At 38.5% G+C, this 21,329-nt stretch overlaps 1 protein-coding gene across 2 annotated transcripts; it reads left to right on the top strand.

The window, feature by feature from the left end:
• Window positions 1-924: 924 nt before the first annotated feature.
• LOC144977816 (uncharacterized) lies at window positions 925-9,510 on the top strand. Of its 2 annotated transcripts, none has more exons than XM_078923210.1 (2): window positions 925-1,045; window positions 7,227-9,510. In XM_078923210.1, exons 1-2 carry the CDS (start codon window positions 1,037-1,039, stop codon window positions 8,811-8,813), a joined length of 1,596 nt encoding a protein of 531 aa, XP_078779336.1. In that variant the 5' UTR covers window positions 925-1,036; the 3' UTR covers window positions 8,814-9,510. The 2 variants fall into 2 exon arrangements, with proteins under 2 accessions (XP_078779336.1, XP_078779337.1); XM_078923211.1 differs by having other exon boundaries at window positions 1,034-1,153.
• The last annotated feature ends 11,819 nt before the right edge of the window (window positions 9,511-21,329 follow it).

Below are 21,329 nucleotides of genomic sequence, written 5' to 3'. Positions count from 1 at the left end.
ACTTGTAATATTGCCTAAAAGGCGCCATGTCTCGTCTTACGTGTTAAGTGTTACTGTTGGCTGGGGAACCCTTGTAAAGCGCTTTGAGCACGTTTAGTGAAAACGTGCTCTATATGAAAACTCAAGGTATCTGTAGCATGCACACGCACGTGAGGGTGATGAAATAGTCACCTTCTACGAATTCCTGCCTGACACGACATGTGTGTTCAAATGAAAATTGTGCAATGATTCAAAGATTGTTTTTTTTTTGCCGGGTGCAAAATGACTGGTATAAACTTTACAAACTACTACTCATCATCGTTGGCAATGTTGCTAAACCACGGTGTTTCGGCTTGAAACTAGAAAAGATAAACCTTGCTTAAGATAAGCCTTCTTTTTTTACTGCTCAAGCGGACTTCACTGTATCTAATTTGAGCCCCTCTTGCAATTTCTTGAGATCATGAGGTCAATAGATTGTGTGCGCTTGGCTAAGAAACTCACAACATTGCCATTCGGAAGTAGAACGGACCAGTACACAAATGTATGTGTAACCGTAAACTTTTACAGTATAGTTAATACAGATTAGTGAGAATTACTCATAAAAATAGATGGCAAAGAAAAAAAATAACAAAGACTTGAGTGACGTCGACTTCATTCTATCTCAACACAAACTTGTACAGAAACGATTGAGACATTATGTAAGATCCGATATTGGGTGAATATGAATTCAGAAAAAAATGAGTGGAGCAGGCACATATGTAGATAATAACAAGAGATGAAGTGAGTAGAGAGGTGATTAAGGTTTGAACGCAGGACCCGACTGTTAAGGCACGCTATCCTTGGCCACGTCATTTCATATTATTATGAATAAATCATTAATGTGCATGTGCGCACGTCCCAATACTCTCGAATGCGAAATGATTTTACAAAATCGTTGCGTGGATACCGTCGTATCACAAACTTCCTGTATTCTCTCAAGTCACCTTCATAGACAGATTCATATACACAAGCCCAAGCATTCGTGTTTATTTTCTTTTTTATTTTATTCTCACATAAAATGTCAAAAGTAAGTCTGTATATTTTCGTATTTGGCCTGTGTGATGTAGTTAGTTAGGAAGGCCTCCCTTAGTAAAAGTGCTAGGATGTTTGCTTTTCTTATAAGGATTAATTAAAGGTACTAGGATTTTTTCTTAACTTAAAGTTAGTTTTTGAGGGAATATTTGGGTTGTTTCCCTTTGCAGGAAAGCTTTCGGAAGACCTCCCTAAAACTCCATAAATCAATTTTTTTTTCTTTAACTCCGTTTAATGACGAAAATTGCAATGAGAATGATCTGATGATCTGACACAGACGTGAGATGATAATCTAAAACTTGGTTGACTTGACGCGTGTCGTAAATATTGCCATTAGGATATTGGTCCATTTTTTTACCACTCATTTTTGATGGCATAGGAACTCCCACTGCATATTCAAATCTACTTTACCCGACGTGTAGAGAATTATAAAAACCTTACGATATCAGTTATTGTTAGGTTTCACTGTTATGTATTTGTTCACAGATGATGCAATTGTCTTTCTTCGATATTCTGTATCTCTGAAATAAAATTGAGATTGAAAAAGGACAATGCCTTATTCATTTATATCGAAGAAACTAAAAGTATGACGGACGCTAGAGATCTCGCGGAGATCACCCCAATAAGATGTCCTGCCCCAGGCTGTCTAGAATCATGGACATCAAACATCCCTTCAGACGTCCTGCTCAGACTCCTCGACATCCACGAGAGGACTGCTCATCCGACTACATCCCCTGCAACAGAGCCCACGGCCACAGGGGTTAAAGCTGAAAAAGTCAAGCGACCGATCATCTCTGTGTCAGGAACAAGCGAGGAATGGACATACTTCAAGCAGAGGTGGTCGGAATATAAGCTCGCCACGCGACTTAGCGGCCAGGACATCATTTTTCAACTCTTGAATGCTGCGACGAGGCCCTCCGTAGAGACTTATCAAGGAGTTTCACTAACCTCACGTCATGTGATGAAAATACTCTCCTTGATAATATTTAAAAAACTCGCAATTCGCCAAGAAAACGTCATGGTGGCTAGGTTACAACTCCAGCAGATGCGACAAGACAGAGATGAACCAGCTCGGACCTTTGCCGCACGCATCAAAGGTCAAGCTAGTGTCTGTCAGTACGATTTGAAGTGCACATGTGGAGTCAACGTCTCATACAGTGATCAGATGATTCGGGACACTTTGATAATCGGCTTAGCAGACGACGACATTCGCCTCGATGTGCTGGGGCAGGCTGACCAAGACATGTCACTCGACAACACCATCCGTTTTATCGAGGCTAAGGAAAGCGGGAAGCGCTCGGCTGGCAGGATTAACTCCCTTCCTCTAACGCTCACCCCTACATCAGTCAACGCAGCAAGTAGCACGTATAGACAAATGGAAAGAAAACGTCTTACTGGGCAAAACCGACCCCCTAAAAGGAAATGCGGCTATTGTGGTAGAGATGGACATGGCACTAAGAAACAAGACAGAGTCAACCATTGCCCTGCATACGGTCATATATGCACCAATTGCGACATTCCCCACCAATTTGAAAATGTCTGCAGAAAACCAAAACAGAAAAGGCAAGGCAACTCTGCAACAGCTGTGTTTGAAGCACTATGCTCGATTGATTGTCTTGACCATCATGTGTACAATTCTGCACGCGAGTCATGGGAAAAGCGCCCATCTGCACAACAGCCGACAGTCCAAATTGAGATCCAAGCCCTCCCGTCAGATGCTAACGACCTTGGAATCGATTCCACCCTGTGCAACCCAACCAATACGGTAAAAGCCCTGGCCATTGCAGACACCGGCTGCCAATCATGTCTTGCTGGAACCTCACTCCTTACACAGCTAGGTTTAACCACTGCCGACCTCACTCCTACTTCAATGAAGATGAGAGCTGCAATCAAAACCCCGTCGAGATCGTGGGTGCCCTAGCCCTTCGAATAACAGGCTTCACACATTCCATGCAACGGAAAACAACGCGTCAAATTGTTTACATCTCGCAAGCAACTGACAAATTTTTCTTATCCATGGAAGCCTGCAAAGACCTTGGTATCATACACCACTCAGTCCCTTCAATAGAATCAGCCATAATAACAGACTCTATGAAGACCATCCAATCTGTCCTAAATAGTGAATCTAATAATACTGCTGACAAAGACCCTTGCGATTGTCCCCTTCGCCAGAAACCACCACCCCTCCCAACAATCCTGCCCTTCCCAGGCATAGAAGAAAACAGAGAAAAGCTTGAACAATGGCTCTTAGACTACTACAGAAGTAGCACTTTCAATGTCTGCGCGCACCAAGGGCTACCAATGATGTCTGGACCCCCAATGAGACTCCTTATCGACGATGAGGCCACGCCTGTTGCACACCACACCCCTATCCCAGTACCCATCTACTGGCAGGAACAGGTTAAGGCTGGCCTTGATCAGGACAATCAACTTGGCGTACTGGAACCAGTTCCAATCGGGACCCCAGTGTCATGGTGTCATCGGATGGTTGTCTGCGCTAAGAAATCGGGAAAACCTTGCCGAACCGTGGACTTCCAAGCCCTTAATCGCTATGCCACTAGAGAGACGCACCACACTCAGTCGCCATTCCACCAGGCCCGCATGGTTCCACACAACACGAGAAAGAGTACTTTCGATGCCTGGAATGGCTATCACAGCATAGCACTAGACCCCGAGGACAGACACCTGCCTACCTTCATAACCCCTTGGGGCCGATACAGATATCGCGTGTGCCCTCAAGGGTACATTTCATCTGGCGATGCCTACACAAGACGATTCGACGAGATTATAAGTGACATCGGCAACAAGACAAAAGTAATTGATGACACTATCATGTGGTCCCAATCCATAGAAGACAGTTTCTTCCAAACAGCCAAGTTCCTGGATACATGTGGCAGGAATGGGGTCATTCTTAACCTATCAAAGTTCTCCTTTGCTAAAGAAACAGTCCAGTTCGCAGGGTTTGAAATTACGCCAACAACTGTTCGTCCATGCCCACAAGTCTTAGAAGCAATTCAAAAATTTCCCAAACCCTGCACAATCACCGACGTGAGAAGCCGGTTTGGCCTTGTAAACCAGGTCGCATATGCCTTTGCGTCAGCAGAAAGAATGCAACCATTCCGCACACTGCTTCAACCCAAGACACCATTCATGTGGACTGAAGATCTAGACAATCTGTTTGAAGAAACTAAGTCCATCATCGTCCAAGAAATTCAGAGAGGCGTGGAAATATTTGACAAAAACAAACCGACATGTCTGGCCACTGATTTCAGCAAAGATGGCATTGGATTCTGGCTACTACAAAAGCATTGCACATGCGCATCAAACAAACCATTCTGCTGCCGAACAGGCTGGAAAGTGACATTAGTGGGCAGCCGCTTTACATCACCAGCAGAGGCAAGATACGCCCCGATTGAAGGAGAGGCCCTGGCTGTGGTAGATGCCCTCAACAAAACTCGTCATTTCGTGCTAGGCTGTCCCAACCTGATTATCGCAGTTGATCACAAACCCCTCCTTAAGGTGTTCAGTGACAGGAACTTGGATGCCATCCCAAACCCACGACTCAGGAACTTAAAAGAAAAGACACTGAAATATCGGTTCCAGATTACTCATATCCCTGGTGTCCATCATGTTGCTGCAGACACCATCTCACGCAAACCAGTGGGCGAAGCCAAACACCTCCATCTACCCGACGATGCAAGCCCCATCTCCACTGACCTCAGCCTCCCTACTCTGCCTCATTACTTCCTCATGGCCATCAGAGCACAACCTGCTAACCCCAATTTACACGCAGATGAAGAAATACCCCTTGGAGGTATCAGCTCAATAACTTGGAACGATGTTCGTGTTGCCACCAGCAGTGACCACTCAATGGTTGCATTAATTGACCTGATAGAAAATGGGTTCCCTGGTGCAAAAGAAAATTTGCCAACAGAACTTAGACCTTACTTTCAATTCAGAGACAAACTTACAAGTTTCGACCGCATAATTATTCCTCCTAGTCTGCGCGACAAAGCCCTTCGAGCCCTCCACTCAGCTCATCAAGGTGTGTCCCAAATGTGCTCCCGCGCTGACGCCTCATTTTTCTGGCCTGGGATGACCGCTGCAATAAGTGAAATGCGAACGAAGTGCCAGTCTTGCAACCGCATAGCCCCAACTCAACCAAGTGCTCCCCCTACCCCGCCAATGCAACCCCAATACCCCTTCCAGTGTATCTGTGCAGACTTTTTCCAATATGCAAGACATAACTACTTAGTAATTGTCGACAGATATAGCAATTGGCCCATCGTGGAAAGAGCACATGGTGGATCCACAGGCCTCATTACCAGCCTAAGACGCACTTTCACTACTTACGGCATCAGTGATGAACTCTCATCTGACGGTGGCCCAGAATTCACCTCTACAACCACAACAACGTTCCTGCGCAACTGGGGGGTCCAACACCGTCTCTCCTCAGTGGCATACCCCCACAGCAACAGCAGGGCAGAGATTGGCGTCAAGACCATCAAACGAATGATCATGGACAACACCGGTCGTGACGGGAACTTTGACACAGACTCCTTCCAATGCGCCATCCTTCAGTATCGTAACACGCCAGACAGGGACACTCGGCTATCCCCTGCGATGTGCATATTTGGAAGGCCAATCAGGGACTTTATTCCGATACACCCAGGAAAATATATCCCCCATAAAACCTGGCAAGAGACCTTGGCCAACAGGGAAGATGCCTTAAGAAACAGGCACATGAAGGATGCAGAAAGACTATCTGCCCATACTCGCATTCTACCCCCCCCCCCTTACTGTTGGAGACTGCGTCAGGATACAAAATCAGACAGGGCCATTTCCCACGAAATGGGACAAAACAGGAATCGTTATTGAAGTCCGTCAGTTCGACCAGTATGTCGTCAGAGTTGATGGATCGGGCAGAATAACACTAAGAAACAGAAAATTCCTGCGCCTCTACCACCCAGTAATTGCCAGGGCCCCTCTAGCCACACTGCCTACACCCACCACAACAGTGGCAAAGAGCAATAATTCAACGCCTGCAACACCCAAGATGGTCTCCAACTCAGCAGGCCAGAAAGCAACTCCAGAGACAGTACAGCCCGATGCTCCACCGCTCGAAGAGCCACTCAGCAACGGTCCTGCTGACGAAATTATCGTCCCAACAAAACAACCTAACAAACCGATTGCTCCAGCCGGTGATGCCGAAGGAACTCCACCTCCTAGGACAGCTCGCTTGCCCCGCGCTTTGATGGCCCTCCAGCCATAAAACAAGCCTGGTCTGAAGGAAACAGACCAGCTACCCGAGAGGCGCTCAAGAATTAAATGACTTTCATTTTACGTTACTTAAAACTCGAAAATCATTTAGTACGAATCTAATCTATATCCCTGTCCTCTATCTGCGAAGAAAGCACCATATTATTGCAACTGATCATCATTTTTCTAATTTAATATCAGTCTTTGTCCCCTACTTGTCAAGAAAGCACTATCCAAAGACTTGGGGGGCATAGAGAATTATAAAAGCCTTACGATATCAGTTATTGTTACGTTTCACTGTTATGTATTTGTTGTTCACAGATGATGCAATTCTCTTTCTTCGATATTCTGTATCTCTGAAATAAAATTGAGATTGAAAAAGGACAAGGCCTTATTCATTTAATGTGCACATAACAGCATATCTGATAAATCAATACAATCATTGGGAGACCTTCCATAAGCTACTACATCCCAAGTATTCTTGTTCTAGTAAGGGGTTTGGGAGGGGGGGGGACTTTTTTTTTAAGTCTCCCCCCTCCCAAACCCCCTACACTTAGAACTTCTAGTAGGAGGTTTGGGAGGGGGGAGACTTTAAAAAAAAAGTCATCATCATCATCATCGTCATAATCTTCTTCTTCTTCTTCTTCTTCTTCTTCTTCTTCTTCTTCTTCTTCTTCTTCTTCTTCTTCTTCTTCTTCTTCTTCTTCTTCTTCTTCTTCTTCTTCTTCTTTTTCTTCTTCATTATTACTATTATTATTATCATCATTACCATCATCGTCATCACCATCATCATCATCTTCATTATTGTTATTATCATCATCATCATCATCATCATCATCATCATCATCATCGCCATCATCGTTGTTGCCAGTAGCAATTCACAAGGATAAGTCTATTTTTCTCTTCCCACTCACCAGATGGCGTCTAATCAATTCGTTATGACCAACGAGCTCACCACTCTAAAGGAGAAGATAAATCTCAAAAAGTTCGATAGAGAGGTCTACATTCACCAGACAGAAGCAGTTCTACATAGAATGAAGGATGAGAGAAACGCGCTTCGAATCGGCAATGCTTGTCTCACTCACATGACAAGCAAACAGTTGATGATGCCGATGACACTTAATGCGGCTGTTTTCGCCCATAACAACAAAGACAAGCTACGAATGCAGAGGCTTCCTCTTCATGTCTCAATTGGTGTTAACGACTCTAATTTGTTCAAATGGGGAAAACGTCTTCTTAAACAAGATTATAAATCAAGACAAAGCGAAGCCTCGTTGGATCAAAGCAAGCTGGAACTGAAACGAGCACGGACTGAGGCGAAAGCAACTAGGGTGGACTACGAACAACGTCACGAGAAATTCCTTCATACCCAAGTTATGGTTGAAGACAGCCGGGACAGAGAAAATGCCGCTAAATTGTCACATCGTCGACTACAAAAAATACTGGACGAACTAAACAAGGACCTTGTGGCGATCCCAATTCGAACAAAGCTGAAGGAGAAGCAGATCGCTGAAAAGAAAGTGGAGCTGCAAGACTTCACAAATTTAAGAGACAGAGCACTGAAATACCTTGAAGTTGAGAGGGAAGCACTAAAACCTGTCAATATGGAGATGGCGAGTGTGACTCAACACTTTGACGACCTTATTCTAGAGACAAGAAATGAGTTAGACGACAGAAGAAAAAGCGTGTCACTGGCAAGATTTCTTGCTGAGAGAGAAGCCAACCAATTATCGTTTGTAGAGACTGCTAATATCATCGAAGTCCAGTTCAAGAAAAGAAACAAAGCTATCGCCGCTAACGACATCATAACAGCTTTAAAGAACGCTGCAATGGTTTCAGATATTGATAATGTTATCGAATGCTTCAAAGATCAATCCGACTTAGTCACTTTGTTAACAACGGAAAAGGCGAACAGCCAGGAAAGAAATGCGGAATTAAGAAAGAAGATGTCATTTTTGAATGACAGTAACCAGCATCTAAAATATGACGCAAAAAAGGGCGCAAGGCTTTCAAGACAATATGAAGACATGATAGAGATTGAGATGGAAAAATCCAGGGATATTGAACTAACAGATGCGCGGGTCCAAAAGCTAGACAAACTCTTGTCAAACTTGTTACTTATTGTCGACGCACTAGCGGAAAAGTTGCGCCCAATCAAAATAGGCGACTCTGAAAACACTGTGAACGGAGATCTGATAAATGACATGGATTTTGTCCTCAAGAAGATGGAAAAGATGATACATATCGTCCAAAACAATACAGTGCCAATAGGTCCAATAAGGCCAATTATGTTGGATCTTTTCAAAGAAGAGAGAGTTCCTCCAGACGCTATCCGGGTCGATTTGACCCACACCGGTTTAACACCGTCAATGACGTCATTTGAGAAGTTTGAAGCGGACGCTTCAGGCCTCGTTACCCGTGAAATGCTTAAAGCACGTGCAGCAGAGTGCCAAGCAGAGAATGAGAAAAAGAGAAAAGGCAAGAACAGGGGACGTAAGAAGTAATGGAAAAATTTGAGAACTCGGTCTCATCCATGTTGTGAGCTCCATTGCACAGTTAAATCGTAAAGAAGTGTTTCTTTGGCGATTGACACAGCAAATTTACATATCTTTATATCAGTCTTCCACATTAAGCAAGAGCTCGTAATACTTTCTGTGAATGATTTAAAGGGGGACAACTCAGTTTAGAAATAAAGATACGGCATCGTGTATGGGTTGTATCCCTTGAGAATAATCAGATCTTGCTCGTTCGACGAATTTTTGCTTAGAAAAAAAAAGTAATATTACCGGATGGTCTTCTATGGCAATACGCATCGCGTTTTTTTTTGTTTTGTTTTTGTTTTTTGGGGGTTTTTTTGCGTGTATTTTGCCGTGTCAAAACAACCTCTCTTTTGTGGTCTTTGAACGTATGAATCGAATCGATAATATGTGTGCCCATTAAAAAGTTAGATTCGACTGCTGATGTGCAAAATAAGGGCAGACAGTTTAAAATAGCACTAATCTGAGTATAGGTAAAATGGAGGTGTAGGCGAGTGGGCCGTGATTTAAGATGGACGAGTGTCAAATACAGTTGAGTATGTTTAATTCTACTTATAAATTAACGTTTGTGAGTTGCTTATAATATTTCTCGTGACCTCATAGTTTTGGTTTATAAATTTCCTTCTGCATTCAAAGATTTAAAAATTAAATAGATAAAACCCCAGGAGCAGCCTTTCATATTTTGTTAAATGACACTACCGACAGTGGTGATGATGGTGATGATGATGATGATGATGATGATGATGATGATGATGATGATGATGATGATGATGATGATGATGATGATGATGATGATGATGATGATGATGATGATGATGATGATGATGATGATGATCATGACTATGACAATGATTATAATTATGGCAAATAATGAAAACAGTCATTTATATTCTCAATGCATACAACATAGGAGTTCATCCGACTTTCTGTACCGTTTAAGGTAGAGTAAAAATTACTTCTATCCTTTGGGCTAGGACGCTGGTCTATCTCGGAGCATTGTTCGCCATATCTAAATAACGTAACTACCCTATCATTGTTGGTTTCTTGTCACAAGTTGGAAATATCTATATGGCATTATACCGACCAACGTCAACCACCATGTATCAACCAGGTTGACACGCGGTTACTCCTCTTGCGAGGGACGCAAACCCCACATCTAAAAACATTTTTTTTTTAATAAATAATTTTTTGAAAATTGAGCTTTATATAGCGCAATATCCACTAAATGTGCTTAAAGCGCTTTACGAGGGGTCCCTGGTCAACAGCAACATTTAACATGTAGGACGGGACATGACGCATATTAGGCGATATTACAATTTTTCAATTTCCATGACAACTTTGCTACTATTCGTAGGGGATCAGATAATTTCCCTATTGTTGCTATGCATTAAAGTAAAAGATCACATCATATACCAGCAGGATAAAACGTACACACAAAACCATGTGCAACGGTTGATATCATTTAGTGGGAACTAATCATTAAAACGACTTCTAAAAACAATTACAAAGAGCATAGTGACGTCAATTTTGTTCCCTCCATAGTATATAGACATGTCACCTACCGCCGAAGAACAATGTTGTGTCGAAATGTATTTGGTGCTGGAAATTGAATTTATAGACACATATATGATGCGTGAGGTTACCTTATATCCTCTAAAGAGGAGAATAAATACAATTTCTTATCATTTCTATTCTAAATTTATTTTTCAAGGTCCCATTCATCCGGATACTTATTATAATACCATTTTGAGTTGAGGGGTCTCATATTCTTCTGTGATAAGTGTTATTTTGAAATTATGTAAGGTCACCCAACATATTGACAAATCTCAGAGTATTATTGAGTGAAATTAAGTCACATACGTTTTTTTAGAATCACGTTAAATAGTTCGTGAAAACTAACTTTGATTTCTACATTGTTAGTTGGAGGGGGAGGGGGGAGAGGGGATAATAAAAGACTGCATTATCCGACTTTTTAAAATTGGGAGAACAGATGGAAAAGTGGGGGCTGACTGAGACTAGCCTGTGTACATGTGGATGCCCAGAGCAGACGATAGAGAGTATCCTTAGAGAATGCCAGGATGGGCCCAGTTGCACTGACCATGACCTCAGAGTCTGCTCCACAGATGCTGTGGAGTGGGTTCGGTGTTGGAGCGACAAGCTATAATGATGATCCGACTTTTGAATTCAGCCCCTTTGCCTGAAATGTCAACCACTTTCTTTCTTTCTGTTATTATGTGTTTAAATGCAGTGACAATTGCTTTCCCAGTTATGTCTCTCAGAGAAACTGTCGAAGCATTTTGTTTTGATGCATCGATGCATGTGCAAATGTATTTGATTACACTCTATTGTTCAAATAACTTTGTTTTGTCAACAAAATCCGCTTGCCATTGGTGGTCAATACCTTCAACCGATACTATAATTCTATGAAGCCTTCGAGCGATTGGTTTATAGAGTGTGCAGGTATTTTGCTCTGCTAGCCATTCTTTGGCAGATCTTTTTTTCTATCTTTTCCATAGGCCTTTTTTGTAGGCTTAAAACAGGGCATTTAATGCACCAAAACTTCCCAATGCTTTTGTTATTTTTGGTCACCGTTTTTTAAACCGTTAATTCTATCACTTCCTGTCGCCATATTCAAAACCCCTGGTTGAATCATTTTTTATCTCAAAATGGTCGAACTTCCGGTTGGACCATTCTGGTACGTCATTTTGATAATTGTAATAACGAAATTCCCGTCGCCATCTTGACATCGTTATCACACATTCCTGGTAGACATCTTGATAACCGTTATAAAAGTTACTTCCGGTCCGCCATATTGAGGGTCGAAACTTCGCCAACATACTTTTGATGACAAATATTCGTTTATTAATCTCACTTTCATAATTTACATTTGAACTATGAAGTTCTTGACGGCTGTTTGCAAAGTAGCTCCTTTCCTGTAGTGTTTCATGGACAGTAGTAATTATTCGCTACAATTTGTACATGACACTGTCCTTAGGTATTTTCGCCATTTCTAACAGAATTTGCTACTAAATCATCTCTGTGAGAGAGTTATCTACTGAACTATCAAGGCTCCATAGAATGTTCTTACGACTTTAGGAAATCATTTAATCTAGCTACTTTATATAAATCGGGCCAAAGTCAGCTTTAACGGGGGTTGCGACTCACTGATCTAAAGTTAGCCGCGCTTACAATCACCAAAAAACCAGTAAGATAAATAGACACGATAGGTGGGAAAGAGGAAAAAAGTAGATACATCTTGGAGTAAAGATATGATAAGATTTGTATGAAACCGTGCCAGAAAAAGCAAGTAGACAACACAAGATAAAATAATCCTAAAACAGCCTGCCTCGACTAGGGATCGGATCTCAGAGCCCTGATTAATGGTAAAAGTGCTACCATTACACCACATAGGTTACTCGTCTGGTCAGCAATCAGAAAGTCTGAAGTTCGATTGTCAGTCGAGGCAGAATGATTTTTTGGAATAATTTTTATTATTATTTCGGGAGGTGGGTATTTATTTTATTTCCTCTTTGCTTGCCACTTGTTCTATGCACACTTTTTAAGAATTTTATCTTACATCTTTTCAAAATAAAAATTGAGCCATTCTAATGTTTCGTTATCGTTACATTTTGTTCAATGTTTGATTATTTATGATGCTGAAGAGGAAGACTATTCACAACAGAAACGGTGTGCTCTTGCAATTAATGATAAGCTTATGCATTAAATTGTCCAAACTTTCGGGTAACCTATGTGGTGTAATGTTCGCACGTTTGACCTTGACTTCCTTGACTTATGAGCCTTTCGCATCTCTGACATCGGACTGGGACGCATCGGCTGCCTCCACCAGGCCGTGAATTAGGTCTAACCAACGTTGTCGATCCGAAGAAATTTGTCTGCAGTGCCTGAAGATCCTCAATGGTGCTGCGATTCAGTTGCTGATCTTCCAGTGACCTTAGATCCTGGTTCAGCCGGACGGGTAAATTTGTTATTGGGGTATCCCTTAATCTTAATGGGTTTCCACATGTTTTGAAATCCGCGGTCAATGCAATATTGGCAGGAAATTTTGAATCTCGTCTCAGAATATGACTGGAAATCAGAGTTTCTGATGTTCGATCATCTTTTGAGGATAGCTGATCTTTGGGTTGAAACTTTCTTGTAATTTGCATTCTTTTATAATATACACCTTTACAGATCTTTATGGTGCCCTTTATGTTTTATTTTGATAAATCAAGGAGCAACCTATCAATATGGTATTCTGAGGCATAATGTTTCCAACAGATCCCAATCACTGCTGGGACTGCACCCGGGATCGATCTTGGTCCCTTTGTGTATAAAGCGAATCCTCTACCAAATAAGCTACCGGGACCCCTGATAATTTTTATTAAGTTTTTCTTATATTTTATTTTCGTTTTGTGTTTAATACACTACCTTTTTATCTTATGGGATCTTTTATTTGACATTTTGATAAATCAAGGAGCAACCCCCATTCTTCGTATTTTCTCGAGGATTAGACCAAAGGACTTGGCGGGATCCTTTTCCGAGAGAGAAAAAAATTCAAATCAATAATGAGAGAGAAATATTTTCTTTTCTTGTGAATAACGCCCTGGGTCTAGTTTGTTAATAGTTTGACTCACTATCTCAAAATGGTATAATTTCGGAATGATCTAGATGACATAAATTGTGCGTCTGTGTGGTCTTGTGGTATGACACTCGCTTTCGGATCGGAAGGTACCTGTGAACGAGCCTCTCTCGGCGCATTGTTGATACTTTGGAAAAGGCCCTTTACTCACATTCTTTCATCGTACTCAGGTGTAAAATGAGTACCTGGCCGTTAACTGGGTTGTCTCTGTCGGGAAAAATATTGGAATATCGCCTAACAGGCGTCATGTCTCTTTCTACATGTCACCTGTTGCTGTTAGTCAGGGACCCTTTAGACAACGCTTTGAGGACGCTTAGTGGATGTTGCCCTATATAAAAGCTCAAGTTTTTTTTAAAGTGAATATAATCAGTTATGAAAGTTAAGCGTTTTTTTTATTCAAAAAACAAAACTTATTGTCTTCATTAAAGACATTTACTTTGACCCCAAAGTTGTAGGTGAAACTCAAAAACCTCAATCATAAGCATGAGGTTCATTCCAACATAGGGGTCCCGATATCTAAGTTGCTAGAGCATTCGCTTCACATACAAAGGGGCCAAGATCGGTCCCGGGCGCAGTCGAGATTTTTTTTTTCTGAACCCCTCTCCACCTAGCAGTGATTGGGTAGCTGGATCTTTTAGATCTGGCAGAAAGTACTTTCCGATAGACTAGCGTCTTATTCAAAGGATAGCAAGCAATTACTTATGTCCTTTTCAAGCTATAGAAACCGGGATAAGCTCCGGCTCCATGGACCTAAAGGGTCGGAAGGACTACTTCTTTTTTAAAATATCAATATCGTGTTGGAAAAAGAAGAGACAAACAAAGCAATATCTAGATTACAATGGGAGCTCAAATCCAACAACTCGGAAGGTGATCAGTTTTTCATTTTTAAAAAAGAAAGAAAGTATCATAGTTGAAAGTCTAATATTTATTAGATAAAATTCTTAAATGATTGCAAGATAAAACACATTCAAGCAAACACTCACCAACGTTAAAATCCAAAATACATGGTGATGTATATATATATATATATATATATATATATATATATATATATATATATATATATATATATATATATATATATGACAAAAACTAAAAGCCTCATACCATATATATAGAAATGACACGTCAACTGTAAAAGTGCATGTCAATGGTCGGCGGATGAAATCTCTGAAATCTCGATTTTCACGATCGCAGACCAGCCTAGTACTACGAAAAATTCGTAAAAATACAAATTTTGACCGCAGCTACAGAACTGCATTCGCTTCTTTGACTCAATAAATCGTATTGAAAAGAAAAGGTTTGTTGAAAAGGAATGCTTACTTCCTATATTCAGGACTTTGGAGGATATTTGGATCATGCTAAGTGTACATTATTTATTTCTAAATCTATTTAATGTGACTTTTGAAATTTCAAGTAGGCAGCTCTAGGACCGGGATCCGCTGATCGTGAAAATCGGGACTTCAGAGGTTTTCAGAGGTTTGATCCACAGATCATCGATATGTGACCATTCGTCTCAAATCGGTATGATGTCTCTGTATGAAAAAGATGTTTACTTGTGATTCTAAAATTCACTTTATAAGAAATGAGGATTTTAAGTCTTTGTTATTTAAAAAAAAACTATATCTCGTCCGCTGAGGTTCCACTCGTTCTGATTCCATTTTTGAATGGATTGCCCGCAAATTTTTTGTTCAGATCGGGAAAATTATCTAAAAGGTACAAAAGAGTGGCTGAAGTATAAATACAATTGTTAACAGCAAATAAACTTTAAATCAATTTATCTCAATTTCTAGAAATATAAGTATGGAACTAATTAATCGTCAGCCCACAGTTATTGTCCTCAATAAAACACATGTCTTATAATATTGTCTGTCTTAAAGATCAATGTCGAGCATCTAAAACACCTGTAAGTAATACGGTTTTGAGACGGTTGGTCACCTATGTAGTCATATTCTGCTGATTCACGAAGGCTGTATAAAATGAGACGCCTCAAGAGTTGAACCTCGGAAACATCACCAATAAATCGCATTGTCATAATTGTTGTAAAATTTCACTTCAATAACGACATGATGGAGTACATTTGCACTTTATTCAGCTCTGTGTCACTTTGAACAAGAATTAAAAACTTTGGACAGAAAACTCGTCCTTCAAATATCAATATCTTCAATCTGGGACGACGGAGGTCCCAGGTTAGAGAGTTTTTGACAAATTCAAGGTCATTTAAATCGATTGATATTTGAAGGATGAGTTTTCTGGACCAAAGTTTAAATTTTCAGAGTGCAACAGAGTGCTACTAGGATAAGATATATTTCACGGTTAAAGTGATAATCCGATGTCCGTATCGAGGATGAAAACCATTGTGCATCAAGAGATTTGTTATGGGATGACTGATAAGTTGCGTGCTAAAACATGCTAATCTTTTTAATGTCAAGTCGTGTGAGCAGTTTGTCAACTGTGTCGATATTCACCAATTGCTAATTCGCGCTTTGCCATGCATGACATGACTCTAATATTCTTCCAAAGTTGGACATCCAATATATTCTTTATTGATGTAAATCAACATTTTTAAAACAACACAATCCGTTCTGTTTGGATTTTGAGAGAAATCATGTTTGAATTCAATGCTGATCAATAAAATAGACAGCGTGATTAGTGAATTTCATACGAATGTTTATGTAATGAACAGAGAACCACATGAAATTTAACATTGACAATAACTTTATAATGAGGTTCCTGCAGTCAAAAAACCTTGTCAAATATTGAATCAAATTAATAGATTCTCTTGTTTCGATTTAAGTTTATGCCAGTATAAGTCTAGTGACTGAAGATTGTAAAGAAATAAATGAATGTTAGCTTGAACTGCAACTGTAATAGGTCATTATGGGCTGCAACCATGTGGCAATGTATTTATGAAGGCTATTGCATGATAAACAGATTAGATTGAACGAAGTGTCCGACCTGAAAACATACATGCTGAAATCTAGTCTGATTGGAGTGTATGACCTCAAAAACATACATCAAGAAGTTATAGTCTGAGTGGAGTGTGTCACCTCAAAAACATGCATATTACAGTATGCCACATCCATTTTCAAATTACCCGAGTTCAAATTATTTCGCTAAACTTTTCTCTCATGATGACTACTCTATCTTTCGTTTAGACGATATCAGAAAAGTCATGCAAAATGATATTCATAGACGCTCCTTCAGAGAATTCCTCATGAATCAAATTCCGGACCTCTTCATATGGAGCGCCATAAGCAGTCGAGTTTTTATAAACGTTCATTACCTTATCACTTTCTTCGTGTCTTGAACGTCCTAAGACTTGATTAATCATAAATTTGAATATCGATGCTCAAGTAAGAGATATGTTGATGGAATTCGCAGTAAGTTTGATAGATTGACATGGATATATGGTATGGACTTATTCATATCACGGAATATTTATGGCCTAATTATAACGGTAGACTTCGCATTCCAATTAAGACATTGGTCATCAGTTTAAACCAATGTCAGTGGTTACCCTCAAAAAGTAACATTTTGAAAAAAAGAAATTTGAAGATTTTTTAAAATGATAAATTCCAGAAAACTTTTGATGTGAACTGAGTTTACCGTTATAATGATAATCGTAATAATCTAAAGACTACCATAATCATAAAATTCCAATAAAAATAGAAAGGAAAGAATAAGCATTTAGTAAATCGAGATTACATCTCTACCTCTTAATATGGACAGGGTGATATAAATAAGAATAATGGAAAAGGAATAAAAGCTTCAACGAAAAGAAAATCATCTCATCTCATACATCCGTCTTTAGTATCTCATTCATCATGTTTTGTTGACAAAGGGAAAAACCCAAAACATTCATATCATCGATCTTCGTACATTAAATTGAAGATTATATTTGCTTTAATTATTGAGATAATTTGCATTATGGACGGGGAAACTGATTAAATATTTTTAATAATGATACTTTTGTTAGAAAACAAAAATGTTTAATCAAAACGTTATTAAAAAACTGTTATCCTTTTTAAAAAATTAATTCATTTTCTAATATGATTTTTTAAAATAAATATATTTCATGAGATTTATATTCACAGTTGTAAAATTTGTGTAATAGATGGAATGTATTAACGGTTATATATTTTTCTGAAAAATGTACTTTAGGCCTTGCATAAGGTTATATATATTTCTGGAAAATGTACATTAGGCCTTACATGTTTTAAGGTTATATATTTTTCTGGAAAATGTATATTAGACCTTACATGTTTTAAGGTTATATATATTTCTGGAAAATGTACATTAGGCCTTACATGTTTTAAGGTTATATATATTTCTGGAAAATGTACATTAGGCCTTACATGTTTTAAGGTTATATATATTTCTGGAAAATGTACATTAGGCCTTACATGTTTTAAGGTTATATATATATTTCTGGAAAATGTACATTAGGCCTTACATTTTTAAGGTTATATATTTTTCTGAAAAAAATGAACATTAGGCCTTGCATCCTGAAATTCTTGACAATTTTGGTAAGCCTTTTTATCTCTATTTGAAGGTGTATGCTCTGGTCTCTTTAAGTAGAGCGCCCCATGACCGAAGGAAACATATATTGCAAAAGAGGCCACACAACATAGTGAGTGTGAGTTGAACCTTGAGTTGAACAGTGCCTCCAGTTTGAGAGACAAAACCAATGTTTTATGTCATGGTACCCCCCTATTCTGATGAACACTGTCAAAGTCAAATTGAATCTAGAGAACTGGTCAAATCTACTTGACAAACCTAGATATATTAAATATCATGAACCGGCCTGAATGTAGAACCCATTTTTATGCCACTAATTTATGGCTATCACAGAGGGTATCCGTTTGGACTGTGAGAAAAACTTATTTGCTATTGCTGTGCATGAAGATTATTATTGGATGTTGAAAATTGGACACTTTCTAGCAGTCAAGAACCAGTAAAGTAATATGAAAGCGAGGAATTAAATAAGTCATGAATACTTGAATCGTGTGCAAAAACGTTGTACATTGTGCAGGTTAATGGTATTAATAATTATACAATGGAAAAAAGATCGACAAATTGAGTTTACTACGGCAAGCCTTTCTCTGGGACTAACCATCGGAGGAATCGTAGGATAATATAACTATTTAGAATGGACGAAATAGTGACTCCGCGTTTAGATCATCGCAACAGCAGATGGTCATGTACCCAGATAGAGCCGGACAGTGGGAGAGAGAGAGAGAGAGAGAGAGAGAGAGAGAGAGAGAGAGAGAGAAAGAGAGAGAAAGAAAGAGAGAGAGAGAGAGAGAGAGAGAGAGAGAGAGAGAGAGAGAGAGAGAGAGAGATCAGAGTTATTTTTGAAGAATTTGAAGAATATAAAAGATTAAATACAATTCATTACAAACAATTAATGAATGTGGTTTTATCACAAGTAAAATATAGAAAAGGAGTGAAAAAGTCTCGTAAAAGTCACATGACTGTATTCATTAAATTGATAATAAAATCTGTTTATTCGTGAAATATATGCTTAAGGCGCTAATCACCCAAAAAGAGCAGGCTCTGCATGATTAAATAAGTAGTTTCATGAGTTACATCAAATTTTAGGAATGTCTGAAATAAGGCTCGCAGTCCCACATGCGATTGGGCCTTGGCTATTTACGGCCCTTGAATACATCGGTATAAAAGTAATGTTTAAAATGCATCGTTGCTTTTGTTCACCAATTCATGCAAGCAATAGAAATTTCATATACAAACATATCTACGAGGAATAAAACTAATGGGACACAATTTTCCTTCTTTCTCGTCGGGTTAGACTAATATTTTTTTATAAAAAAAGAGACTATTTTGAAATACATTACGTCATTACACATTAAGAAAATCATTGTTACAAGTATTACAGTTGTACGTTACAATAGTATGGCAATAGCAGGTTGGAATAAAACATAATTATCAAAAAAAATATTTGTTAATGAAAATTGACTTTAAAAAGATGTTTTGTAAAGCAAAAAAATAATCAGGATTAAAAGTGAAATTTATTATATTATGAAAATAACAGTAATTCGAAAAAGCAATGATATGATCTCTTCTAAACGATGCAAAGCTATTTTGGTGAGATATTTTCATTTGAAATCAACTCTAGTTTTAGTAAGAATATTTTGATAAATGATAAAGTATTTATTAATGTTTGTCAAGATATAGCCAGGTGTAGAAAAACTGAGGGAAATAAATGATTTTGTTGTTATTGTTATACACCAGATTACTAAATCACTCAAAACGACCAGGGATTTCCTTCATTAGGCATGCGACCCACCGTCTCTAAACGGTATTATGTCGGGATGTATCAGAACCAGAAAGTGAATTAAATTTAGAATTACAATGATAAGAACATGAAGTCTGGATCTTTTGCAATGTAAGAATTATATATATATATATATATATATATATATATATATATATATATATATATATATATATATGTGATTGTTGGTGGGTGTATTCTTATTACCTACTCTCCATCAAAGAAGATCACACAACCAACAACTGATGAGAGGCCTCTATGTCAAAACGGCCGTAGTGTCAGACGAAAAGTATGTTGCTTTTACTCATTTATAATACTCTGAATTTTTAATTTATTGAGCACTGTCAGAACTACAAGACAGCCATCAATAATATATATATATATATATATATATATATATATATATTTATATATATATATATATATATATATATATATATATATATATATGTATACTCCACCATAAGGAAATGAAGTTGACCCCAAGTTTCTTATTTGTGGCTGTAAAATCATGTTTTAGCAGATAGTTCTTCGCAACATACTACCGTTTGGATAGGTAGATGACATATTACATATGCCGTTAACTAATCAATCATTATATTGTTTGAACAAATAATCATACAATATAATCAGTACCAGCTTTGATGCATAAAAATATATGTCTGTTTCAACATAGATAAATCATAATACTTATACCTGCCATTTAGCATTGATAAAGCAAAATTAATATAAGCCTGTTTCGGCATTTATGAATCAGGAAATATGGATTTTTCAGCATGATAAAACAGGATAGATAGATGTTCTAGCACGATAAGTCAGACAAATATCAACAGTGATAAATATGCATACAAAATAGCATGCCTTAAAGTTAATCATCATATCATTATCGTAAAAATGAATATTAAAGAACATCTAGTCAACATTTTTAAAAGAAAACATTCTAAAACAAATCTACCGTATGCTGAAAAAACACCTTTTAAAAATGTTGGCTAGAGTATTTGTCCTTCATTTATTCATCGATTATCGTGACTCTCATCTTATCAAAAACTCTAAAACCTGAGACTTCCTTGAAGCTCCAAGTCAGAGAGTTTTTGGAAAGATGACTGTCAATTTAATCCATCTAAATTTCAAGGACGAAGTTTCTGGGCAATTCTTTTGGAAATATTTTTCTTCTTCAAACTACAGCAGAAATGATGGTAAAAAAGAAACCAAAAGAGAAAAACCTTATTCTCAAGAGGAGCGGAAGGGGAGTTCTGTTTCTCTTAATCGCATACACTTATCTCTAATAGAATATTATATTATCTTTTATAATTTTGTCATTACATTCATCGTCTAAGGAGCTATTCTTTATAATTAGATTGAAAAACAGTCGTGCTTATTCTATTCATTGTAATATTGTTACATTCTCTTAAGAGTAAAATGAGTCTGAGGTTGCGGTTTGCCTTGTTAACGGTCAATGCCCTTTGTGAAATACCATTATTCATTTTAGAAGTTTACAGCAGAGAGATCTAGAAGCTTAAACCGTTAAATCGATAATCGTCATTTT

Source organism: Berghia stephanieae, chromosome 8 (genome assembly GCF_034508935.2).
Source record: "Berghia stephanieae isolate SIO BIC M18660-M18661 chromosome 8, UCSD_Bste_1.3, whole genome shotgun sequence".
In the NCBI taxonomy this organism is placed as follows: Eukaryota; Metazoa; Mollusca; class Gastropoda; order Nudibranchia; family Aeolidiidae; genus Berghia; species Berghia stephanieae.
The sequence above is the reverse complement of the archived record's forward strand: the minus strand, read 5'-3'. Positions and strand labels throughout refer to the sequence as shown.